Consider the following 27,818-nt stretch of genomic DNA (forward strand, 5'->3'; position numbering starts at 1 on the left):
GAATGTATTGATTCCTTTGAGAATTCCAACATAAAAATATTTTCTCCATTTATTGTAGAATGTTTCACATGGTTCATTTTGTGCATTTATATAAAAAGCAGCTAGCTTTTCCCAAAGTATGTTGAATTTTTTTTGCAGTCTGTATGTTGCACAATAGGTACTATAAGGTCCACAACAAAACATTTCTTGAAATTACATATAGACACAGATTTTTATCGTGAGAAAGAGAATGAAATGAAGGCAGATGATCATTGGACATTATGACAACAATGCAGTTAAAAGAACTCTTTCAAGAAAGCTTGTTTAGACTGTTTTTTTAAGTATTGGTTTAAGTCAGTAAAAATTGATAAAGATATGGTATATTACCATCCTGAAGTACATTGGTGTGCTGTTATTTTCTTGATCTAAGAGTAATAGCAAGATTTCTAATGTAGAAATACAATTTTGACTTATGTTTTGGTTCTTACAGTTAAACAGTAAGATCTGATTAGATCATGTTGACTGTGACAGGCAGACACGCACAAAATCCTGCTCCAATGTGGCAATATGTGTGTGTATATCTATGTATGTATATRTATATTCKCCCCTTCTTTTAAGACTTCATGAGAATACAAATTTCTTTCAAGGATATTTACAGTGCATTGTTTTGGTTTTATTTTTTTAAAAAGATAATGAATATGCATTCTGAACCTTTTTTCAGCATTTTATTTATCAGCTAGAGGAGGTGACATAAGGACATATTGCAGTACTTGCCTGTTTCCTGTATGATTTCATCTGTAAAACTGACATACAAATGTAACAGATATTCTAGTAACATGTATGATTTCTGCCTAATTTTCATACAAACATATTTGTTTAAGTGTCCTCATGTTTGCGTTTAGTTAGTTTGTGACTCTACTAAAAATTTAAGCCTGAAAACCACCTTTTGCATGACCCAAGCTGCTTTATTTGTCTGATCTGTATAATCTGCTTGTACTTTGATTGCATTGCAGTTCAGTTATGGGCAGGATCAATGTAATTTGTGTTTGTGTACTGCTCACATTCTAACATTACCAAGTAATAATAATAATAAAAAAAAGACATAGCAACAGGTTTTAATTAGTTGTAAATGTTACAGTGTTAGAATGTCAATATTCTCAGTACATCTACATGTGTCTGTCCAAGAAAAAAGAAAATTTATTCCTGTGTCCRTAGGAGAAGAAATGATAATAACTGAAGTATAATATATAAAATCCTAGCTAGTGTATAGAAGCATTACACTGAACAAACAGGAGAACTATTTTGGAGATTCTTCTTTTGCATGTGTAAAGTCCTATCAGAGATGTGAAAAGATAACAYGTGACATTCCTCTAAATGCTGCATATTCTATATTTCAGTATGATTACAGTTTAATGCTGACTAGACCAGGTTTTATGATATTCTTGAYTTCTGATTTTGAATTTTAGGAAACCGGTAGTCTGTTTTACCCCTTCCCTGCCCCTTCTCCAACTTTTTTAAATGTGACTATTCAGGGAAAATTACAATTTCACTACAGCAGGTGTGTATTTTATGTTCAGAAAAGACTTGAATTTGCATGAGAGTATTCTCTCTGATAAAACAGTGGATCAACAATGGAAAAAATATGTCAAATTTATTGAATTACTTTTAATTTTTTTTAGCCAGGTTATGATGAGATCAATCCAGTTTGGAGGCAYCCTGCTGAGAAAAGAAAAAAAATAAAAGGTATATGATACAGCTGGATCGTTATTTTAAAACATTGTGTAGTTAAAATTATTTATGCAAATACTCAAAGATCTGAAATGTTTACCTAAATCTTAATTAGAASAGTTACCAAAATTGTATGATTTGAATTTGTAGCATGACATAGCTAAATGAGTGTCACAATACAGGATGTTTAAGATTCTATCTTAGGAATACTTCTGAAAGCATAACCATAAGCAGAGGTATTTTTCAGCTAATACAGGACTTCATCCATTTATTATTAATCATGAAATTGTAAGTCCGTAGTATATTGAACATTTAGCAAGAATCTCATCTTGTATCAGAGGCAATTACATCATAAAGTAATAGATAACATTTTTGGAGTCCAGTCTTAAACCTAAACTTAAAGTTATCCCTTCTGTCTGTGAATATCTAATAAATCTTGAAAGTTAACATCATTTAAGGAGATTATTTACAAATTCTGAAACAAAGGGACTTTGTTCCCTGCACCTCTATTTGCCTTGTCAAACTTCTTACTCTGAAAATTTAGGCTGTTGTGTATAACTATTTATTACCTCATTACTGCACAGCTCTTTCAAGAGTGCAGAGATCAATAACTGTTCCATGTGTTTCCTAGTGCTTCTGTGTGCCTATATTATTAAAAGATCTCTGTTTCTTTGTACTGTTTTTCTTGATTCTGTCTTTGGGTTAACATATCTGACCTTCACTGGTAGCCTGTAGACTAAGTTCTGAAGTGGCAGAAAAGTAATAAACTGATCTGTTTCCCAGTGCTGTTTGGAAAAAGGTAGTTTTCAGCAAAGAGGTGGGCATTCAATGCACAAAATGAGTGTATTGAACAGGTACAGTGAATTTTTTTGTGGCAAACACTTTGCCACACTATCTAGTCAACATAATCAAAATAATCTTAGAAATGACACAATTTGGATCTTCAATTGTGGTGATTATTTATTTATTTTTTTTAAGGGGTACTTTAATTTTCTTCACAACCTCTTCTTGCAGGCTCTTTCAGGAGCCTTGTCTGTTATTGCCACTTGTCCTTAAAAGCAGTGTAACCTCTTCCRATTTACATCAGTAATATGTCTTTTGTTAAGGAGAGCTACTCAAGGCAGATCTGGAAAGTATTGAAACAGGTCTTTATGAAATATCTAAAGTTTCATTATGATTTTGTGGAAGTAAATTAGTTTACCGTGAATTCTTTTCACAATAGTAAATAGTGTTTTTTGTTGTTTTTGTCTTTTTAGATAAAGAATCCTATTACTCATTGATAGATATAAACTGGTGGGCAGAAAATTCTCTGATCTTGGCTCGCTGCTCTGGTGCATTGACTGTATCATCAGTCAAGACATTAAGAAGCTTACTAGGAAAGTCATGTGAATGGTTTGAGACTTCTCCTCAGGTCACTTCGACTCACGATGGAGGATTTCTAAGCCTGGAGGTGAGGAATGCACACAAGCAAATATCTTTCTGGAATGCAATAGAAATACAGTATTTTAAATAGGAACAGTGATTCTGTTCCTGGATCTCTCGGAAGATACTGAAGGGAAATTCTAGACTTGCTGCAGTTTAAATATTTTTACAAAAACTTAATGGCCAAATAACTAGCAGAGATTAGATGAGTGACCTCTGGAAGGCCAAATTTGGATGAGAGGAATTTTGCTGCAAGAAACAGTTTGTATAGACAGAAGAGTCAGTTTTGGTTGCTTTGTAGGCTAGTGCATTTGAAGAGTACAGTAGGCATCATTCTATTCTGAAACAGATTCCTCTTGCAGAGGGACTATATTTAAGAGAAATAAGAAACAAATTTAAACTAAGACCAAGCCATGTAAGATTTTTTTTTGTTTTGTTTTTATTTTGTTTTCCTTGTGTATGTATGTTGACCTTTATATTTTTTGCCTTCCTAGACAGTGGTATTAACCAGGAATTTTGTTTGAAGCTGAGAAAAGGACTCTTTCCTTAGGCTTGTACTGAAATAGGTCTTAAAATTTTAAAATATTTATCAGAATATCTCAATCTAAATGAATACTTTTCATGGATWTTTTTTTGGAAGCTTTATTATTCTGAAAGTTGTGGTTAGCCAATGATTAGCGTATTACAGCCTATGGAAGTATAGTCTGAGGTTACACTTGCATTGAACAGATTAGTTTGTCTCAGTTGGTTAAGGGTTGAAATCACTATCCTACACAGCAATAAGTTATATAATAATGTACTAAGATTAAATATCTCCATTGTTCTGTCCTGTCCTGGGTAGTGTAGGGCATGTAGTCCAATTAGGAAGCCTCCAATAGCCCCAGTAAGAAGCCTCTCCCCTTGCTGCAGTAGATACATAATGAAACCTTCAGTCTAGGAGGAAGTAGATCCTCCTCTACCTCTAGAATGGGGTAGATCCAGTAGATTCAGTCAGGGTTAAACAAGCTGAARAATAAAAGTTTTAAAAGAGAAGGGAAGGAAAATTGTTGATTATGAAGATTGAAATGCTGGAAGGTTAGCATCTCAAGCAAGGTGAAGTATACTACATGACACYCTTGTATTCTGCTGTCTTTTGTGTAGTGTGAGATAAAACTGATTCCGAAGAGATTACGCTTAGAGAGCAGACTTGATGATGAAGATGAGGGAGATGACAACTCTGACTCAGATGATGAAACTTCTGCTAAGGCTAGGTATTTTAGCTACCTAAAACAAGGCCTGTACTTTGTGACAGAAATGGAACGATTTGCTCCTCCGCGGAAACGTCCACGTACTATAACAAAGAATTTCCGCCTTTTGAGTTTGAGATCTACAACTCCAGAGGAACTTTACCAGAGAAAGGTGAGTATAAGATTAAAGTCACGTCTCTGCTAATGAGTTTTGTTTAGAAAAAGCTGCTGTTTTCTAATGATTCTTACTGTATTAACAGAAGGTCTTGGGTCTTTATTTGTAAGGGTCTCATAGTTAACAGTGTGTTGTGCTCCTAATCTGAGGCATCGTTGGTTTAAAACATTATAATAATTCAAATGAGGTGATGTTTGCAGGTCATGTTCATGACTGTTCATGACTAGGTAGGCTAGAATTGGAAGTGGACTTCTGTGAGTAYTTAACAACAATGAAAGCTCTGGCAAATCTATTGAATGAAACTAGTTTGTTAGTTTATAATTGTTATTTCATGCAGAAATTAAATGACTTTCATTTTCATGTGTTGTCTTCTAGATTGACAATGAAGAATATGGAGAAGCTCTATCTTTGGCTCAAGCATATGGCCTTGATTCTGATCTCGTGTATCAAAGACAGTGGAGGAAGTCAGCTGTTAACAGTGCTTCAATTCAGAATTTCTTGGTGTGTACAGTTTTTGACTTTCAGGTGTTCTTATCAAAACAACTGCTTTATCTTCACAGAAATTGAATTCTGAATTGTGTTCTAATTCATGTAACATAAATTGATGGCAATTTAGAGAGCTGTTTTTTGAATTCTACTTCATGTACTGTGGAAGAGAGTAATCCTGTTAAATTAATTGAAGGCCTGATCCAGAGACCACAGAAGCTGATGAAAATCTTTCCTTTGTTATATGTTCTAGTTTTAGCTAATAGCAGCATTCTTTTTCAAGTGTAATCTCTCTCACCCCCAGCAGTAGACTGTTGCATAGCAAGTGAATAATAATACTTGGAAATATAATGTATTTAAATAATTTTTATTTTTTTTAGAAAATTATATAGCATAGTGAATTCAATATCCGTAACTTTATGGGAAAGTTTGAAGACCAAAATTTATTTTAAACTATTACTTGTAACTGGAATTTTCTAGTAGAATACCATGGTGAGATTTTTTGTTTTTGTTTGCTTTTCTGGCTTGGAAGAAAGATACAATGCACACAAGTATCGTCAAAGATGCATAGCCTAGTCGCGTGTAAAGTCTTAATGTAAAGTCATGGTGTAAAGTCTTCTAAGAGATCAAGAGAAATAGCATCTGATATTTTTTGTTTAAGTTGAGTATTAATTGAACATCAATAAGATTTTACAAGTAACCATTCTCTTTCTGTTATGTAATCTAAACTGAAGATCAATAGATAAGGCCAGTTATATTTTGTGACCCTGATGTGTTCTTTCTACCACAGAATAGCATAGGCATATAGGAAAGTTGATGTTGAGAATGAGTGCTACTGTGGAATTCAGTGGGCCTGTAATAATTTTATCTTTAGCTCCAAAACATCATAGAGAGGAGTTAAACTAGTTAGRGAATAAGAATGAAGTAATAGATTCTGTTCTGATTGTGAAGGTTTTCTTAAATCTTTTGACATTTCTGTGCCCTTTTCTGCCTTACAGACTCTGGGGTAAGTCTGCTCTTCGTACAACTGTTTACTTCTCTTTAAGTTGATGTGCTCTCATCTATGATATTTATTATCTTTAGGGTATAGTTTATCTTTGTCCTGGTGGAACTGGGCTTCTCTTTGCTAATCAATATCGTTGTTAGCAGAGCTCTGTAAAAAGACTTAGCTCTGTTGCGTTAACGAAATAAAATGAAGCCYGTGTACTAAGAAACTGAGCTGCAAACTTCAGGATTTGTGGGGTATTTTCCTTACCTCTTTTGTTGGTTTACATTGATAATCATCAGATTAATTTAACTGTTTTTAAATGGAAGAGATGCACTAGAAAACATGAACATCTCTGGCTCTGTTGCTTTGCATTGAAACTTATAGTTTTGTGCCTATGTTCTTCTTGGACAGAGTAAAATTAGGAAGCGAGCATGGGTTCTTCATGAGTGCTTAGAAAGGGTTCCAGACAATGTGGATGCTGCTAAGAAGTTGCTTCAGTATGGCTTGAAAGGCACAGACTTGGAGGCTCTTGTGGCCATAGGAAAAGGAGAAGATGGTGGCAGGTTTGGGAAGAGTATTTCTTTTTGTTTGTTTGTTTTCTTTCTAAATAATGTTGTGTCAAGTGTTTTTTAATAATTTGATGCTTTTTTATCAACTATTAATGAAAATCTTAAAAGGCTTTTGCAGGACAAAGAAAGAAACATAGTACTTYGAATCAGACTAATCTAAGTATGTCCACGATGGACTTGTTCCCATTTTACCTTTTTCACAGGGACTGACAGGGGTGGGGGGATAAGAAATAATGCTTTGTATTGACTTGTGCTTCATATGCAGTGTTGCTTTAACTGCAAAATTCTTCAATAACTATAATTTTTGGTTAAAGTTAGTTTAGATTTTTAGCAAGGACAAAGCAGTGTTAATGTGTTTTATTGAATAATTAATTCTTCACATAGTTTTCAAAGGTAAAATCACTGTTTACTTTGTACTGCATCTTCCCTCTTCTCTGGATGTCCTTTATCCACATCACAGAACTTCTGGAGCCATAATTCTCTGAGAATTTATTTATTTGCTGCCTCTTCTGGAAGTTGCAGCTGTTCTTACAAAAGCATGTTTTATTTGTTATAATAAGTTTCTATTTCTTAGAATAGTGAGAGGAAGAAAATGAAAAACGTTCCACATCTTTCTGCTCTGGCCAGTGGGGAAACATAAGCAGAGAAAATTAGCTTTGATGTTCAATTCATGATAGTGGAAATTTGGGCAATTGTATCTTTTACATTTGTATGCTTAGTAATACTATAAATTCCAATGCTATGTCTGGAATTTCAAAACTTTTGAGATCGATCACAGCWTATGTTGTTTGGATGGGCTGGAGTGACGGAGTAAGAAAAAATTCTTTGTATTGACTTATGCTTCATATCTGATGTTGTTTTTTAACTGCAAAATTCTTCAATAACTATTATTTTTGGTAAAAGTTAGTTTAGATTTTTAGTAAAGCCAGAAAACAATGCTGATGTGTTTTAATGAATAATTAATTCTTCACATAAGTTTTTGGAATCAACACTGATTTCTTTGTTTTCTTCCTTCAGATTTATCTTACCAGGGGAGGTGGACATTGAAATCCCCTATGAAGAATTTTTGTCACCAGATGAAGAAGCAGAGACTAGAAAGGAAAGAGAGTCCAGGAAGCGTCAAGAACTGCTTTTATCAGTAAATTTCTCAAAGTAAATAAAATATCAGGCCATATTTTATTCAGATTGGTAGGATTATAACTATGCAATTACAAGGACTTAATTACTCTCATGTATGTTAATTTTAACTGGAAATGATTTAATTATTAATTGACATTGTACTGCGTCAAAGTTCTCAGTTTACTTAGTTTTTGATATGTTCCAGTGCATATAGTCATTAAAACRCGTAACTTGTCTTCATGTGCATATTATGTACAGTATCAATTGTAAATATGAACATTCCTGTTCTGAAACAGGCTAACACTGGAACAAAATGAACTCTGCCGTAGCAGGCTGAAACTACTAACGTATCTCAGTCGCTTGGAAACCTATGAGGTGAGGAGACTTGACAACTGGCTAAGGTTCTTCTGAGTTTTCGGTTCTATAGGTGTTCCTGGAGTTTTTTTGTTGTATCATCAGATATTTTTATTATATACTGTAGTATTAATGTTTATAGTCTTCTTGAAATATACCATGTCTCATTTGAGAAATATAAACCATTTTGTGTTCTAGCTACCAGACTTCCTCTACTTCAGCATTACAAATAGCTAATTTCTGGTGTTGAAAGGCACAACTGAGTCTGTTAGGAGGCCTGTTTTGAACATGTTGTGTTTTGCTGGCCAAAAAGYAACAGTAATTTCCCTATTTCAGGAGCAGCCATGTCTATTTTAAAGTATATGTCTAAAGTGTATGTATTAAAAGCTATTGGCATTTACAAATGTCTATGATATTAAATCACAATATAGTGGGAGGGGAAAACTAATACATCTTAAGCAGTTGAATAATTTTGAGTGTTGGAAATAAGTCATTTAACAGTTGATCACTATATTGCTCTGAACCTTCCTCAATCAGTCTAATTAGCAAGTTTTATTAAGATTTCTGTAGTGAATTTTCTGATCCTTCTGTAAATTTACAGAAGTGAAACTTCTTTCAATGCAAAAAAATGTATTTTGCTTGATTTTTTCAAAGTCTTAACTTTATAATCTGCACTTTTCAAACTATGATTTTGGAATACCCCTTTTTATCTGATATTGTCTAAATATTAATTAAAATAAGACAGAAAATGGTCTTAGCGTATTAGTCAAAAAATAGCCTGGTTTTCAAGTTGAAGTAAATAGGAAAARTTATGACATACTTTTCCAGATAGAGCTCATGTTTAGCTGTCCTACAATAGAGAAATTTGGAGGRTTTTTTCTTTTGATACCTTTGTAAATCTTTTAATTAGAAAAAAAAATCTTAATTCTTTATCAGGAGATCCTTGGAGGGCCTGATGCAGCTGAACAGAACTATGACAGTGAATTCTTCAAGAAGTTCAGAAATCAGAATATTGTACTTTCAGCAAGAACTTATGCTCGGGTATTAATATTTATCATGCTAAACTGTAAATTTTGGGGAGTTGAATCTTAATGGGAGTTTAAGGGGAAGATGTATTTACTTGATTATAAATAAATGCATGTAATGAGCCAGAGATAATTTTTACTAAATTATAAAAATTTCTTTAAGTATAAAGGTTTACTGTATGACTCAAACTTACATTAATTACTGAGTTTCAGGTCAAATCAGTATTAGGCTAGTTCTACAGTGTTTCATTGTTTTGCYGTTTAGGAAAGCAATGTCAAAGCATTGGAAATCTTGTTCACTTTCCATGGATCAGCTTTGCTTCCACACAGACAGGCAATTCTCTCCAATTTTCCAGAGACTACTTCACCACATGAATATGCTTTCTTGTTACCTGAAGCTTGGTAAGAATACATTAATGAATATTAATTAAAAAAAGAAAAAAAGGTTAATTGGTGTGCATGTATGACAATCTGCTGTTTGCAGTCTAGCTTTGCCTAGAATCTAGAGAGCAACTTTGTTTTTATATACTGCACTTGTCTTTATTTTTTGTTTTATATTGTGCCATTATCTGCATTAACAGATTGAGTTTGTTACTTACTTTCTCTCTATTGTAGAAGCCTTTTGGTCCATCTTGGTTATGATTAGGAACATAAAAAAATTTATGTGTAAGTACTGCCTTTATGCATAAAAGAAAGCATGACCTTTTCCACCTGTAACAGTCCAGGTTTTTGCAGATGTGAATACAAGTCTGTAAATGGCTTGTAATAATAACCAGCATAAGAAAAATGAATGAGTGTTCAGCTCCTCAGAAGTTATATAAAGATTACAATTTTTTTGATTGATTTGACATGCAATTTAACACTTAAACAGCCAATAAATTCACAGTTACTAATCTCTTTGTTACTGAATTGTTCTCTCCTTAATAAGGGAGAATTATGAAAAGCCTTAAATCCAGACTTACTACTCTTCATTTCTGTATTTTTTGAAGCAACCTTCAATGCTGAAATGAGATGCTTCAGAAATATTTCTGTTATCAGTATAATTCCTGGATACTTTCCTCTTCCTACTTCTGAAGTGATTGATAGAAATCATAGAAAAAAATCCATAAAGCCTTGTCCTTTAGGTCAGACTTAAAGATGGCGATTCTCCCTTTTATTTAAGTTTATGCATGTTTTTTTCAGCTTATCTAAAGAGTTATTGCAGTGATGTGGAGCAGAAACCAAAAACTGGTCAATGATAAGATTCAGCTAAAACTTGAAGGTTAAGACTATTGTGTGTGTCAGATTAAAACATATAATACTTTAATGAGAATTAAATGGCCTTCCTGGTTTTGGAAAATGGCATAATATAAAGTGCTCACACTGAACTACTTTATCTTTGCTGTTAGACTAAGTTCTTAAACCTTAGCTTTGTAACATGGAATGGAATTTAAATGAGATGTTTGGACTTAAAGCTACCAGCAGTCCTTGTGTTGGTGAAATGGTTGTTTTGACCCTTAAATTCTACTTTCAGTCTTTCTCTAGTGACATCTCTAAATTCTTTCTCTGAATATATAGATATACATATATATATTTTTAATATAATCACTTTTATTAGGTAACCGAAAGAGGGAGCATAACTTGACTGCTCAGATTAGACTGAGATTAGGTGTAAAATAAACATATTTATTTTAACTTCATGTTTAAGTGAAGTAACTGAAGTTAAATGAAGTAAGTGTAGTAACTTAGTAGTTATATAAGAGTTCAGTCACTTACCAGATTCCCTGTCTTAACTAAACAGAGTAATATTTAAATATTTATTTGGACAAGCAGTATATCCATCTGTGGATACAATTCAGGATCTAACACATGCACTGTCCTTGGTTTATAGGTATTTTTCAGCAAACATTGAGGCTTGCTAGTTGCTAGCAATTTTTCAATTACACATACTACCAAACAATTTCAATATTTTTCAACTTTGTACTCTGAAAGATTTCTTCACTGTGACATTGCATTATAGATGCCTGTRGATCATAACTGTAATTAACAATGTAATTGTAAGCACTTATGGTTCTTCGCAGACGAGTAACATTCAGCAGTTACTTTCATGACAAGTAAAGTTGGAAAATTAGTTCAAGTTTAAGCAACGGTTCAAAATAAGAAATCTGCTGTCAAAACAAGCCTTATCTCCTCAAAAGATCTGTTTCATCTAGCAAATCCATATGTGMATGATTTGTAGTAAAGACATTTTGAAAACAAAAGTTAGATTATATATACTAACTACAAACACAGTTTTTCATGTGGTTAAATACCCTGTCTTTTAAGATCTTGGTCCTAAATTTGTGCTGAAAAGTGCTTGGAGAATGATGTTTTAGGATTTAGGATGTCAAAGAATGTTGGCATTCTTTGAAAACTCAATGACAGAAGTCATGTTTGTGTGCACGATTGCTGAGGGAAGAAGCATCTCAAAGAAAGGTCATAGAATCATGGAGTCATAGAATCAGTAAAGATGGAAGGGACCTCCGGAGATCATCTAGTCCAACCCACCTGCTCAAGCAGGGTCACCTAGAGCATGTTAGACAGGGTTGCATCCAGGCAGCCCTTGAATATCTCCAGGAAAGCAGACTCCACAACCTCTCTGGGCAACCTGTTCCAGTGTTCTGTCACTCTCACAGGGAAGAAATTCCCCCTTACGTTCAAGTAGTTTGATTTTGCAAAAAAGGCCRATAGCATCCTGGGCTGTCTTAGGCAGAGCATTGCCAGCAAGTCAAGGGAGGTGATCCTTCCCCTCTGCTCAGTCCTGGCTCAGGCTGTAGCTGGAGTGCTGTGTCCAGTTCTGGACTCCCCAGTACAAGAGAAACATGGAGCTACTGAAGTGAGCCCATCAAAGGGCCATGAAGATGAAGGACCTGGAATATCTGTCATATGAAGAGAGGCTGAGAGGGCTAGGGCTGTTTAGCTTGGAAAAGAGAAGCTTGAGGGGATCCTATCAATGTGTATACATACCTGATTGGAGGAGGCAGGGGAAGAGCTTGGGGCCAAGTTGTCATGCCCTGTGGCAGGACAAGAAGAAATAGGCTCAAATTGAAAACCAGGAAATTTGATTTAAACAGAATGCAAAAAAGAGTGTTTTTCCCCCTGTCCTTGTCAGAGTGGTTATCCTTAGAGATACTCTAAACMTGACTAGACCCAGCCCTGAGCAGCCTGCTGTAGCTGACCTGGCTTTGAGGAGGAGGGTGGACCTGCATAGCCTCCAGAGGCCCCTTCTGACTTCAGTGATTCTGGGAAAATTTAACAATTTAGTACCAGGAAGAATATTTGTTACTCTCAATTTTTATTAATTGTTCATATTAATCTTCAGGAAAGATCTTTCCTTGGACATCACAGTGATGCTCTGTGTAGTAAAACAAAGCTTATTCTTTTTTTTAATATACATTTCAATTACAAAATTAATTTTGAAGCATATTATTCTGTGCTCTTAAAAGGAGTAATATGACTTTGAAGTATTACTTTAGAACGACAATTTTTGGAATAAAGACAATTTTTGGAATAGCTAATACTTCTCTCCCCCTCTTTTGGTAGTCTTTCATGTCTGGTTAGTTTTTTTGTAATTGTTATTTTTTTTTCTCTCCACTATTTCAAATTTTAGCATTCCCATTGCATAATTTTCTATATTGAAGAGGTTTCATTCTTTCTGTTCTTTCTCTGACATTTTTCCAAGTTTGCAGTACTGTTTGGGGGGAAGACTGCTTCTTTCTTAGCAAAGTTAACCACGTATTTGTTTCTATCCAATACTTACTGATGTCCCTTTTATCGTCTACCTATCATTTAAATAACATTCAATTATGTTGTGAAAACCCTTGTTTACCTTAAGGTAGCAGTTAGGACCACTAGAGAAACTTTGCAATATTTAATTATTGATTCTAGTTTTTTTTTCTTTGATAAGTTTTATAAGGTGAGGTGGAGGGAGGAAGGCTTTTCTTTCAGGGTGCTGGTGTGTGTGGATATATTTTGTTGTGTTCTAAAAAGCAAATCCTTTCTGAAAGATCTTCCATGCCTTGTTCTTGGCTGTCACTTATCAGCCTCCTGGAGCTTAGGGTGTGCTCTCAGCAGCATGGTGCTCTAGAGGCAGAAAAGTTTTTGGCAGAGGAAAATAATACTGTGTGTGATCCCAGAGAGAGGAGGATGAGTGATGGGAGTGGTCCATGGTGTCTCTCTTTATATGAAACACTTAACTAGCCCTTTTGTCTTCTTACCAGCTAGAGAACTTTGAGATATTCCCTATTCTTATGGAAATCTCCCACTTTCCTTTCTGCTCCCTAACTGTAGGAGGAGTCTGTGGTTGAAGAAAAGTTTGAGATCCTATGGCAGATGCTGCCTTATTTGGGCATGGAACAGATGAGGTGGGACAAATAAATACCTCTAGGTACAGCCAAGGAAAAAAAAGATTGGAGACAAATTGCCTGCTGTGCAACAACAGCAATGTAAATGCGTATATAAGTGTGATTTCTGCAGCTCATTACTGATGAAAAATATTTTTGTAAAGGTTGTGTTATAAYTGCCACTGCATTGAGTTTAGAGCCTCCAGTTAAGGTGCACACAGTAAATTCTAAATTCTTGATGACAGAAATGCTTGTTATGCTAGTGTTTTGTGTAAGAGCATAAAACAGTTGTTTTTTCTTGTTACAGGCATGTCATCTGCATTAGAATAATCTTTAGAGGCTAATGTCTTAAAAAGTCTTATCAGTCAAAAAAAGTTCACATAACAAATGGAGAATAAAAGAGGATTTTTTTTGTCTGTTTTTTGGGACCAGATGATCGGATTTTTTTTTTCCTCTTCTTCCCTCTATCTACTTATGAAAAGTCTAGAGTAATAGATGCCTTTTTTCTCATCTATGACACATGTTTAATAGTTTAGCATCTTCAGGGATTACTCTCAGAACAGTTCAGAATGAGATCTATAATGACTGATCAGAGGATTCATGGATTCATGAGAACCCTGAAAAGGATTGCTAGCTATATAAACTCAACAGCTCCCTAAGCTGAGAAGGAATCTGAAATACTAAGATGTGCCACTGTCTCTGTGCTTGTCAACTTCTAACTGGTATCATAATAGACTTCAGACTCGGTAATGTGTTTTTGCTGAACTGTGATCCTGGTGTTTTGTTAATTCTACTTTTCTTATTTTCAGCTTCTATTACAATAATGACACTTGAATCTATGCTGGATCTTGGGGCCTTTGAAGAGGAATATGAATCCCAATGACCAGCAGATGCGTAGGCTCTTTCTGTTAAGACAAGTGCAGAGAAGTTGGTAAAAGTTTAAGTATTTAAATAAAGATGAGAGAGAACCATCATCTCATTACAGTTAGCATTCTGAGTTTATTGTTGCCCTTAGGTTTTAAAAGGTAATCTCAGAGGAAAATAATGCTTTACTGCTCTTATAAATACATAACCAGAGTCTCTTTCTTTTTTTCTTTTAATTTTCTTTTCTCTTTTTCTGCTTTTAACTGCTATTTTGCAACATTATAGCTCACACTTGAAAATAGAAGTTCRGAAATTCAAATGCATGGCTCCCTCAACAGCCATAACTCTATTCCATTGCACATTATACTTGTTGTAAAAGTCTTCACTTTAAGATAGCAACTTTTATATATATTTCTGCTTTTTTACTCCTTAACTTTCTCAAATATTGGCTTTCAGTCATGACTCAAAGTGAATTTTTACTGGAGAGTTTTGGATGAACTCCATTTGTCTGATGAATTGAGGTAGGAATGAAGATGCCTTTACTCAAAGTGAGATTTTAAAACTAAAAACTTTCATGTAGCAGACTGTCATCAGTGAATAGATAAATACTGTACTTAAAGATGTTCATAAGCAGTTAACTCTGCCTTTCCATAATGAAGTCTTCTGAACTAGCTTTCCTAGTTTTTGCCTGTGGCATTGCAGTTTCAGTGAAGCTCWTACAGCTTAATCTCTTTTCTTTTTAGAATGTGTATGTAATAGGTTTGACTGAGTATCCACAGAATTGTCTAATATTTAGCCCTAATTCTCTGGTATTCTTTTTTATTTTTTACAGAACTTTTATTTTAATGTCACTCAAAATTGTTCCCATTAAAAGAATTAGTCCCGTGGTCAATTTTGTCCTCTTCTCTGAATTCATTTGGATAATACTACAATGAAATAAATAAGGGCAAAAGTTTCATATGCACTCAATATCCCTTTCACTTAAGGGAAAGGAAGAAAAAGCTGTTTAGAGGGGTAAATAGTTAATATTCATCACTCCCATATCTTCAAAATAAACAAAAGAACCCCCTACTCATTAAAGTATGCGTATCCTTTAGCTAAAAGTTATCACGTTTTTTTGTGAGGTGTTTTTTTGTGTTGTGAGGTGGATTGCTTTTTGTCTTGTCTAGATACAAGGTGCACAGTTTTGCAAGGAGAAAGATAGTAAAAACAGACAGAATATGAAATGCTGAAAGAAAAAATTATAATAAAAATAATCACAGAATTTCTGTTGATAAAAGAAAGAATTGATCTCTGGCCTTAAAATAGAATTAGACCTTCCCATTCTAAAACCTGTCCTTGGAGGGAAAAGTAATCTGCAGATTTGAATAAATGCAGTTGGTAGGATACAGAAACTACAACAGRGTGGGCCCATTTTGTCAAAGCAAAGAATGAGAAGAATTGCCAAGGCAAGGTAAACAATACAGTAGTGGAAAGAGCAATGTAGGAAAAGTCAGCTCTTTTTTGAAGAAATAGAGCTGAATACCTCTCTAATCTGCCCATTTACTGGGCTCCAATCATATTTATTCTACTGTTGAAGAGGAGAGAGAGTAGGAGAAGGTGGATGGAAGCAGATGCTTAAAGAAAATATAATGATATACTTCAATATAAATAAGAAAAAAAAAATTGTGTAGAGGCATGGGATGGCACACCTGATGGTTTCTTATAACTGGAAAAAGGAAATCATCTGCTTTAATGACTCCCTGTGACCTGTTTTGATATCTGGAATTCAGATATGTGCCCACAGTATACGTGTGGTTAACCGTATGTCTCTGAGCTCTGCAGAATTCAATTTTCTAAAAACAAGCAGCACGGTTGCGTAGCATATGCAGAGAGACACTAACATATGTTGCACATACAGCAAGCTATGCATGTAGGCTAAATTCACTACTTCCAGGCCACACAAATTTATGGATTATATGCATGAGGTATATGTGGTAATTATGATACATCCCAGTTAAGCTAGATTTGCTGAATGTTGTAAAGATAAGTGTGACAGAAAGACGGAAACCCTAACTCTTAGCATATACTTTTCTTCTCTCTCCTCCTTTTCTCCCTCTCATCTGCATTTAATGCTTTTAAGTTTGCAAAATGTGGTAGTGTTTTGATGCCTGAAATTTTTCTCAGCTGCTTCCTTTTAACAGCTATTTCTCAAAGATTTTATTATTCATTTACGTTTTTTCTGCATGTGTTATTAGAGCTACTGATACAGGAATTTGAGGAAAACCATCTGAACTAAAACATAACTATCAGTTAAGAAAAACTTTGACAAATTCTAGGTAAATATAGTTCATTAATCATTTCTTCACCATTATAGAGGCCTCAGATACAGAGATCTCTTATTCTTTGGTTTGGGATTATTCTGAGGACTTGGAATAATTTGTTCCCATCCTTGTATTTAAATTCAAATACTTGTTATTTTTCTAAACTCTTCAGAATGAGGGGAGAAGGTAGAGAAAATTGAGTGATCTCACTTAGCGTTGGAGGGAATTTGAATTTTTTAGCATTATTGAGAAGGTGAATGAAGTAAGCAGTTGGCACTGTATGGGCGGGTGTTTTTTAAGGGTGGTGGTGGTGGTTGTTGTTGTGTTTTTTTGTTTATCTCAGCAAGAAAATTGTTAAGGCAGACTTTCCATAATTGTTTATTTCCACCAGGTCTAGATATTTTGCAGTTACATTTTTGTGGGTTTTTTTTTKTTAAYATTTAGAGAGGGTAGCTACTCAGCTGTGTTTAACCCTTCCTTTTTCTGCTATGAAAAGGGAGAAAGAATGAAGTATAAAACCTCTAGTCAAGATTGTGATAATATAAATTTTCTTTCCTATGAATCAAAAAGCCTCCTCCTCTTTAATATTTCATAGTGAGGCCAGTTAATAAGCTTTTATGAAAAAGTTTTGCACTTAATAAACTTAACTTGAAATTTCTCAAGTATCTGTAATATGTGATACAAAGATTTCTGAGCTAGATGTTTTATAAACACAGAATAGACTTTCATGACACTTTCTTCCAGTAATTTACTCTTGAATTTTGAACCGGTGTACAAGTTCTCCTCCTCAATGTCATGCAGCAACCAGTTAACAGCTTAGCAGCATCTGCTGAACACAGCAACTGCTATTGTTTATTTTGAATGCGTCCCTGCTAGTCCCATCCATACTTACGATMCTTGTAGTGAGGAAAAACACTGAAATGCCATTTCCTATTTAAACAAAATGAAAAGATGAACAGCTTTATAAAAAAATCTTAACATCTGTCCGTTATTTCTTCTCTAAGACTTTTCAGCCTAGCCTGTGTGATCATTCCTCCTGTGAAAGCCATTTTTTCCTTTTGGTCATTTTAATTGCTCTTCTCTATACTTTACCCCTTTTTAGCCAGGGTTAGGAGAAAAAGCAAAGTTGTACATAGCTTTCTACTTTGATGGATTTTGAAGGTTGTGTAGGGACCAAAGCACCTATCAAAAAAAGAGAAAAAGCCTGGGAACTCTAATGGAGTGAAATTGTTCTCAGTAAACTTTTTCTAAGCAAACCAGTTTCAATTTTAGCTATAAGCCATAGTGGGATGTTGAGTAAGTTATTTCAAATGCTGTCGGAACTTACACATAACTTCTAAAAATATCTTTTAATCAGAAGGGATTCTGTTGTGAAACATATTTTTAAAAATGTTAGAAGCAGTTAGAATTTAAAGATAAACAAAGGTGTGTGTTATGTTACGGGAATATAGAAGAGATGGGATGGGAAGAGAGAAATGCAGAATATTTTCTGAAYTGAGGGGATAAAGGTGGAATAGGGGATTACATGAGTCTGCTAAAAGAAGGTGTGGCTTTCTAATAATTTTGATTTTTAGATTAGGTAAGTAATTCTTGCTTGCATTAAAATATAAGACTGTTCAGTGCCTAATATTGTTTATTAGGGCCTGCAATGGGATGAAATTGTGTTAAGAGTAATTGGAAGGAAGAAACATATCATTCAGACKGGGACTGATGGTCAGTTAAGAAACTTTGCAAGTTGTGATGAACTTTGCTTATAACCCTCTTGAACTAATGATGCGGTAGAGAAACGCTCTTTTACTTAACAAACTTCCAGAATGTAATTTTATCACATCTGTAGCAGGCTGTGGCAGCTTAATTAGTAAGACCTCATTCCATGTGGTATTTTCCAATACAGTCTTTGACAATATTTTTTCAGGCCCCCACTGAGGGGCAGAAGCATTCTTAGCGTTCAGGTAAAATAAAAGATAACTTTGGAATGTCCTGGTTGCTAATGTAAAAAATATTAATTTGGAGGTTTTTTTGTTGATTATTTTTCAGTGATGTTAGCACATAGTATACCTGATTTTGAAGGGTGAAAAAAAAAGTGGCAGAGGGTATTGTCCAACTCAGATGACTGAAATGGGATAGAATGCAGATCTGTCTTTGCTTGAGACATGGGAATTAGCTGTTTTCCATCTCTCCTTCTTTCTTGTGAGTTTTATAGCCTATAAGCCTGCCTCTGCCAATTTACTACTGGATTTCTGCCCTGCATGTTTCATTTGGAAAACTGGATTTACTATGGATAAAGACCAGGATGATACTGTTGAGGCATAACGGTGGTAAAGGAAGGGCGATTGACCTTCTTGGAAAAACATGTGCGYGYGTGTGTGTGTGTTTGTGTTCAGGAGATGATAGTTACTATAGACATGCTTTGCTTTGTTAAATGCATTTAATGGCTATTGCTAAATGAGATGTAGTTACTGGTTTTTAGTTTCTTATTCTGCAATTTATGTTGTGAAATTGATTTGTGTATTAAAACACGGTGTGGTTTTTTTTTGTTTTTTTTTCTGCTACTGAATACTAAAAGGATTCATACATATCTGTTGCTACTGGTTACAATACTGCTGTTTTTCAAAGAATGAGAAAATTATATCAGTTGTTTGTTTGCAATGCCAGGGACTGTCCATTTATTACTACATTTGATGTTAATTATCAGGGCTAGGAGGAAATGAGTAAGACTCAAAATAGTTTATTGCTCCAGTGTGCTGAAACTTTAATGTCTTGACTCTGTAAATGATTTGTTTCTTAAATGATTTGGTTCTGTGATTTATGGAAATTTATGCCTCTCCTCTTTTCCTTCAGTTTATGTTCAGCATAGTTTGATGAGATTTTCTGGGGTTTCATGCTACTTAAAAAAAATAGCCTACTATGACTAATCATTCTAGTAATAATTGCTGTTATTCTTAACCTGTATCTTAAACAGACTTTTTTCCTCAACCTCGGTATTTAGAATTCATTTCACTGTGGATGTTTGTAGTCAGAAAGCCATGTCAAACTTAATTGAGAAGATTAGTACAGCAGGGCATATCTCAGTTCAGTACAGTACAAGGATTCGTGCTCAAATTTGAAGAATTATGTATTTTAAACTGTGAAGATCCAAGGTTGTTCTTGTTACTAATTTCAATCTTTCATAATAGTATACGAAGTCAGAATACGTCTTACTGTGAAGCAGTAAGGATTTTTAAAGCATGTAGTTCTCACACTCCCTTTTCTTGCCCTTTTCTGTCAATAAAAAAGTTTTTATTAAACTTTTAGTGGGTCTTAAAAGGCATAGGTTGTATATCTATGCATATATACAGATATATGACTTAAGCAAAATAACGCCTGTGTAGTTGTGCTAGAAGGGATATATTTTTCAAGAATTGATCCTGTACGTAAATGATGTTCTTGATTATGAATTCACTCAAATAGTTGTGTATATCCTGTTCCATTAATTGAGTGCCCTTCTCTTTTGTTTCCAAATTTCTGTGTAAAACTTGTGTTTTCTTTTATACCAGTTATAGGCAGGGGACATTGAAGATTCTTCCTTGGAATAAGCAGAAACGTCGTGAAGAAGACTGGTGTGAAAAAGCAGAATGCAAGTAAGTACATGGAAAAAGCAAAAAGGTTATGCATATTTTCAGATGCATAGTTTCCGTACCAGTTGTTAAAATTTGGGAAATCCTGGAGTTCAGGGAAGCAATAAAACTCATTCCAATTTTTGTGCATGATAAGCTTGGGTTTTAGCTTTGTTAATAAGACTGGATGAACAAACACTCTTCAACGTTACTAAATCATATTCAGTGTGATTATGTGACAAGTAACTTACTCGTATGCAAGTGAATAGAGGGGAGATTACTGTAGGAAATACTAATTTTTCCTGCTGCTTGCAAGCTTTACCTTATCATTATGAATGACATAACTGCCTTTCGTTACGTGAAAAACAGAACTTGGAGATTGAGCATATATTCTGTTTAGTTACTTGTTGACAGAAAGAAACACTTGCTGTAATTGTCATTTAAATCTGTTCAAAGTACTGATGTGATAGTGAGTTGATGTGTATCGTTCTCCATTAGAATGACCAGACCTCTTAGAAAGAAGGCTGATGTGGAAAAAAGTGCAAGTGAACATATACTATTTTATTTTATTTTATTTTATTTTATTTTTTAGGATGGTTGTTGAACCAACTCTGCAAGATGAAGGCGAATTTCTGTATGAAATGCAACCCGGATTATTGAAGTATAGGACTACTGAACTTTCAGTAGATCTGGTTACTGACTGGTATTTGAACAGGGCACAAGAAATTGAAAATTATGCTATGCAGGTGAGAATAGCAGTGAGGAAATAATGATGGCTGTCTTGAACTGATCCAGTTTCTTCAGTAGTACCCTATGTTGATGAGTATTAGCAGCATTAGTAGTGAGCACTGACACTATTTTGAAATTATCTTCTGCATGTTGTTCAAGCTTTGTTGTTGTAGGACCAAATTTTCACAATACCCATGTTTAAAAAGCAAAATCAACAAACCCTTCCCTTCTAATCAATCTCTACTTATGTGCAAATCTGAATATATTTTGCCAGTAATATTACACAGCCACAGAAATTTCAGTATGGCTTTAGAAGACTGTTTTGTTCTTTTTCTCCGGTGCAGTTGTGCTTGCTTTTACTCAGCCAAATAGTTGATTCATAGGAATGAGAAGGAAGCTAGTAAGTTTTTCACTTACTTTCACYTGACTTACGGTGGCAGACAGTAGCACTTCCCTAGCCAATGAAGTGTTTTTATCATTATATTTTATATTTGTGAATGAGTAAAAGGAGAGTATGTTGTGCATAGCACTTCTGGAGACTTGGCAAGACCAAACATGCCACTTCTTCATTGTCAACTTATTGTGCTTTAGTTTCTTCCTGTTTTAAAAACATATGAAGCTCTGGTCTGTAATGCTAAGCAGTGCAAGTAAGAATAGCTCTTTTCTTCATTGATATTTTCTAGTATTTTACTGCTTCATGAGCCAGTTTAGCACATGTTAATTCAAAAGTTATTTGCAGGCAATCCTTTACAATCCATGGAGTGTGTTGAGGTGTCTTATCTCTGATTCCTTCTGCAGATCACACAGAAAATACTATTGTAATTTACATGCATCAGTTACATAGGATACACCTGGGCCAAAAGGCCTATAGTGACRTCACCTGCTAAGCATTTTATTTATGTTCATAAAGCTGAGATGAGCAATGCATTTAGGGAAATACAGGTGACAAAAGAACTCAGAATTACCTCCTAAGCAAAGGGAASAGGGAATGAAAGTGGAGACACAAACAAGCAAAGACTTTTTTTTTTTTGGCAAACAATTGTACAGCGTTTATTTTTATTTTTCAGGTGGATTGTGCTCTGTCCCTTGTTCGTCTTGGCATGGAGAGGAATATTCCTGGTCTGCAGATGCTTTGTGACAATCTGATTACTCTTGAGACAGTAGTTTATGAGACTGAAGGTGATCGAACCTTAACTTTGAAGGAACTTGTAGAGATGAAAGACATTGAAAAACTGAGACTACTGATGAAGAATGTAAGTATTTTGAACATATCRCTTAAGTAGAGCCTGATCCTAATGATTCAGGTTGCCCTAGATCCCTTGTATCTGTAATTGCATGTTAATCGCTTGCATTTTTCTGATGAACATTCTTCTTGAATCCACCAAGCTATCAAACAATTTCTCTGTTTTCTGAGACCTTTTTCTTCATTCTAGACACAGGACTGAACATTAATTTCAGTTACATGAAAGCTGCGAATTTCTTTTTCATCAGCCCTTTCCAAARGGTCTTCAGTGTAACTGTTACTAGTGCTGCAACTACGACAGTGGATGTTTTCCTTGGATGGTTTTTGATGTTTGATAAAAATGGTGGCAAAAAATACTTACCTGTGCAGGATATGTGTGTTTCTAATCTTTGTGTACAGTCTATGCATAGCATTTCAGAATAGAAAAGGCTGTACCTTTTTGGAAGAGTTGTAAAATACCTAAAGATAAAATAGGGATTTAAAATTCAGGCAAAGAATATATAAGCTAGAGAAGAATACTTGTGTACTTGGAGCTCTTCTCAGAATTTTCAAAATTTTGTTACTATTTGTAACTGCTTGCCCTTTGTTTTCCTACCTTGCGTTCTTGCTTACTGAAATATTGAAAGTAATACCACTGTGACGTGGGTGCACACCCACCTTTCACTCATTCAAAAATTGCAAGAGGAAGAGAATTTAGCTTTCTTGTAGTGGGCTTTTCTCCTGTACTAATTGGACTTCCCAAGCCATTCAGAAGCAGCAAGAAGATGGATTGTTACTATAGTTCATTTCATAGTGATCTGTGCAGTARTGAAAGTTTAGGCTTCTGCTCTTGGTTGTGGTATGTGACAAATATTACTGAAATTAAAATGATAAAAATTTGTTCTGCTTATTTTGAAAAAGGAACCTGAATTTCTTCTCTTCTTCTCCCCATGCTGCCCTTCCCTTAACTTATTGCTCTTTCCAGTCCTCTGATGAAAAATATGTGAAAAATGTTTATCAGTGGATGATCCCATTTCTCCACCGCTGTGAGAATCAGTCACCTGGTCTGGCAAACTCACTTTTCAAAGAATATTTAGTGACATTAGCAAAGGAAGACCTGACTCTACCTCTGAAGATATTTCAGAATTCAAAACCTTCTGTAAGTATAGAACCTTGATGATTCTACTGGTTTCCTTGAAAATTCTTGTCCTGAACAGGTCATAAATAAAGCTAGTTTGTCTTCTAAATTAGATTTTCTCTGTATTCTTTCCCTTCCTTTTGGACTGTGCATTTGTCATGTTTATAGAAAATATGAATTAAAAAATATTAAAGCATGAGTTATGATACAACTCATCTGTCCTTAATGAGATTGTCAAACTAATGTAATTATGATCTTGACCTAATATAGCAAAAAAATAGTGTAAAGACTATTCTTGATGTCATTTTTGGTGATGTGTTTAAAATACATTTCTGGCAAATGAGCTTTTTAGAAAAGGAGTGAATGATGCTTTTGTGATTTCACTAAAACTTTCTTCTGAAGAAATTTATTGGTATTTAATTTTTCATAATTATCTGAAGTTTCAGTTATTCAAGAAGTAATTTCCMTATCTTTGTATCTTTTTCTTTTGTTGGCATAATAGGAGAAAAAAAAAAGCAAAAAACAACCAAACCCTCCTGATTATTCTAGAACTATGTAGTTCTAGAACAATGTGGTTCCTGATACATGAAGAAAATTACATGCAAGTCTTGCCCTCCTCAAACCTTATTTGRAAGCAAGTATCTTGATCTTGAGCAACGAGTTATAAACTTGAGTTAATGTAGATGAAGAATGCTTTTGAAAGTGCCAGGTTTATTTCAGATGTGTGTTTTTTACCCTTATGAATATTTCATACTGTTTCTACAGTTCAAAGTTATTCAAAGATGCACTATAAGCACACTTTTACTATTGAAGCTTGTAAACCATGTAACTAGTACATAGATAGATAGACATATATCTATATATCTCACTTTCTATAGAAATAGACAGATAGATATAAAAATAGTAGCACAAATTAAACAAATCTGACCAATGTTGATAGTAGTTTGCCTTCCCCTGCACTGCACCACACCACACCACCTGTCCCAAATTCAAACAGGATAAAATTGAGTGCCTTGTTCTTTCAGATGCCCACAGTGTAGGAAACTAACCTAGTTATGTTTCAGACTTTGTAACGTTAACAGAGACTTTACTGAAATTGTTAGGAAGAGACSTCGTAATTACAACCAGAAGACAGACAGACATACACACATAYATACACATATGTATATATGTATGTGTGTGTGTRTATATATATATATGTACACGTGTRTATATATATACATATTTTTTTAATTTCAGTAGACACTCCCCTGTTTGACTGGAAAAAGGAAACAAAAATTATCTTATCGTGTGAATGCTTTCTTTTGTTAGTGTCAGCAAAAAATTATTCCCGATCAAGACCAACTTATGGCTGCAGCACTGGAATGTGTTTTTAGTTGTGAACGAGATGATCAGCTTGCACTCTGTTATGATATTTTGGAATGCCTTCCACAAAGAGGATATGGGTAAGAATTTTCCACTTGTTATTTTGAATATTTTAGGTATGTTCAATATAGTTTCAAAGTAGTGCTTTAAAAATACTAGTGATATTACTTCAGATATTGCTTGGTTTCTAAGGCAAACATTATCATTAAATAATAACTACCATTAAAAAGTATGTGATGTTGAATATTCGGTTCCTGTCTGAATTGCTTTTTGACTGTGTKTGTGTGTATGTGTGTACAGATGTCTGTGCACAGATGTACACGTGTCTCACTTCTTCTACCACATAATGTAACCAATGTGTATGAAATATTGCTTAAACTAGCAGTCCAGACCAAGCCTATATTAGTTTCCTTGCCTTTTATAGCCTTGTGAATTGAGACCAAGTTTTAGTATTATCCTACTAGTCTCGCTGATCTTGTTATAATTGAGTGTCTTATGCTAATAAACAGCAATATGGCCAGGCGAGAGAGGTTTTAATTTAGAAGGCCTGAACAAAGGAAGAATAATTCTGGAGAAAATGAAAGCATAAACAGAAGGAGGAGATGTAATCTAGTCCCTCAGTATCTTTTATATGCATAAAAGAGAGATCCTGAGAAAATTCTTCAAGGCAGAAGAAGGGTTTGCTCTTATAGAGGCTTAGTCTCTATTTTAGCTATTCTTCCAGCAAGAAGCTGATGTAATTTTTTCAAGTAAAAATATGTATTATTTGATCTTATAAAAGAATGTTTCAAACCTTCCAGTACTTATTTTCATATCTGTCTTGAGTATCATATAAATAAAGTGCGGAAAGTATGATTGTATTTATTTATTTATTTATTTGTTGTAAAATATCTTTGCAGGCCTGAAACAGATATAACTAACACTCTTCATGATGAAGTAGATGAACTGGAACAAATACTTAGGTATTTAATTTTGCCAAAATAAACTGTATATTCTTATAGAAGTTACTAGATATATCCAAGAATGTTGACAAGAAAGCAGCCAGAATGTTTATCTTATATTGTGCTGTTGGCATGATAATTCTCAAGTTTTTGTGTTCAGAACTTACTAATTTTGAATGCCTTTTAGCCATTTGAATATTATAAAATTACACAGATATTTCCCTTGGATTATGATCTTTGGTGAGGAGAGAGATAGGAAGGGACACGCCTAAAGTATCTGGAGGATTTATTTCATCTTGATAGACTATAATGCTTTGAATGGCCTGAAACAAAAAGCTGTGAATATACTTCATCAATTTATTCGTGTTATTTAGTTATGTTAACTTCACAGTATTTTTAAATTTTTAATTAAATAATGTTACTTTGGCTAATCCTTTCTGTTACAAACTAAATAGTGTTACTTAGGCCAATTCTTTCTGTTATAGACTTTGCATAGAGAGATTTCTTTGTGTTTAGAGTGCATTGCTTGTTCCAGCTTTAAGGCTACTGCAGCAGAGGTAGTTGTACAACTATGCAAAATTCAAAAATTTTGACTGTTCACTTACAGTGTATCGGAACTTTTGGAGAAACATGGACTTCAGAAACCTGTTTCATTTGTGAAGGACACAAAGAACAACCCGGAGGAGGCACGGAAGCTGATGATTAGGCTGACCAGGCATACAGGTCGCAAGTTAGTATTCAAAAGGGAACTGGAGTTGAGGGAGAAAGGAGAGTAGGGCAATAGTGCATACCTTCAGAGAGCATACCTCTCTAATTTGTTACAATAGAGAACTGTTGTGTTCAGACTGAACACAACATCCATAAAACACATTTGTTAAACTGAAGTCCAATACTATTAGTGTTTCGGCTGCATTTTCTAGATAACAAAGATATTGCCTAGCTTCGAACTCTTTTCAATATCTTTGTACTTTGTTCTATTCAACAATCCTAAAAGCATATTGGCTGCAAAGTACTGTATGATGAAGAATAATTAACATATAGTAAGTATGTCCTATAAGAACTTATGAAATAACACTTGCATGTTTTCTTAGAAACAGTCATAGAAAAGTAATTTAATGATTCAACTTGCCAATTCTACCTCTAAATCACTGTTAGCTGTACTAGTATGGATATTTGAAACAGTGATTTTTTCACTCTGTAATACTCAATCAAAACAATGGCTATATAAACATTCATTAAATTTTTATTTGTAAAGTTTTGATAATGGCRCACGAATGGCAATAGGACAATTTGTAGGTTAAGATAGTGCGATTCCATGTCAAGGATTTGAAACCTAGTCTTTCAGGAGCAAAATAAATTTACTGCTTTATTCTCCAGTGACTACAGACAATTGATTAGCTTTTTAAGAATGCCTACAGTAAACATAATGATTCTCAGTGAGTTTCACAACTTTGTTTTTACCCAATTATTGGATCACTATGATGATAACACTTCCAATTTTCTGATGTAATTAGAACCTTCCATGAAGCTTTGAACTAGTGAAAGATTTTGATGAAATGTACTTTAATCCCTGTCTCATTCCACAGAAAATAAAACAAGTACTACATTGTTGTCAAAAAAATTTTATCCTACAGGCAATTTTTTGACGTCAAAATGGAAGTATTCTGTCTTTGAAACAGTTTTGGTTAAAAGTCTAATTAAAGATTGAAATAGCTTTCAAGAAAACTGATTTTTTGGATGATGAAACTGTGATATTATCAACCTTTCTTTAAAATTGTTGAAGAGGAGACTGTTTAATTTTTAAAATGTTCATAGGCAACCATCAGTCAGTGAGACACAGTGGAAGGAGTTGCTCCAGGATATGTTAGACATGCAGCAGAAAGTATATACGTGCTTACATGCAGATACTTGCTATGAGGTGAGGTTTGTGTGTTCTGTGTTGATTTATATCCTGAGTAAGTTACAAATTCTCATTTCATATTATTACTCACAAATGGAAATACATTTTCAAGTGTTACATTACTTCTTGGTTGTCTATTTGGCTCATTTATAGTGTTTTTAATCAAAGCAGAAACTTCCTGTGTTAATTCATTTCATCAAAAGCCCCTGTAGTATTCTGTATATCTTTTACTGGAATTAAGCTTTTTTGAAAGTGACTYGACTTCTAGATCTTTCATAATTTGCTTCTATTGACAAATATCTTTATTGCTAAACATTCTAAATTACTA

General features: G+C 34.3%; 1 protein-coding gene across 1 annotated transcript in view; it reads left to right on the top strand.

Annotated features, from left to right (window-relative positions):
* Positions 1-27,818, top strand: part of NBAS (NBAS subunit of NRZ tethering complex) — a 173,755-nt gene that overhangs the window by 24,901 nt on the left and 121,036 nt on the right. Inside the window, exons 13-29 of the mRNA XM_085299977.1 lie at positions 1,659-1,722; positions 2,964-3,157; positions 4,270-4,527; positions 4,906-5,031; positions 6,416-6,567; positions 7,591-7,725; positions 7,989-8,067; positions 8,983-9,087; positions 9,337-9,473; positions 20,136-20,219; positions 20,788-20,941; positions 21,992-22,177; positions 23,132-23,305; positions 24,596-24,729; positions 25,549-25,611; positions 26,198-26,320; positions 27,406-27,508. Of these exons, the coding sequence (XP_085156103.1) occupies positions 1,659-1,722; positions 2,964-3,157; positions 4,270-4,527; positions 4,906-5,031; positions 6,416-6,567; positions 7,591-7,725; positions 7,989-8,067; positions 8,983-9,087; positions 9,337-9,473; positions 20,136-20,219; positions 20,788-20,941; positions 21,992-22,177; positions 23,132-23,305; positions 24,596-24,729; positions 25,549-25,611; positions 26,198-26,320; positions 27,406-27,508 (2,271 nt within the window). The remainder of the gene's footprint in view (positions 1-1,658; positions 1,723-2,963; positions 3,158-4,269; positions 4,528-4,905; positions 5,032-6,415; positions 6,568-7,590; positions 7,726-7,988; positions 8,068-8,982; positions 9,088-9,336; positions 9,474-20,135; positions 20,220-20,787; positions 20,942-21,991; positions 22,178-23,131; positions 23,306-24,595; positions 24,730-25,548; positions 25,612-26,197; positions 26,321-27,405; positions 27,509-27,818) is intronic.

This window comes from Rhea americana, unplaced genomic scaffold (assembly GCF_003343005.1).
Source record: "Rhea americana isolate MKP2758 unplaced genomic scaffold, rheAme1 scaffold_159, whole genome shotgun sequence".
Lineage (NCBI taxonomy): Eukaryota > Metazoa > Chordata > Aves > Rheiformes > Rheidae > Rhea > Rhea americana.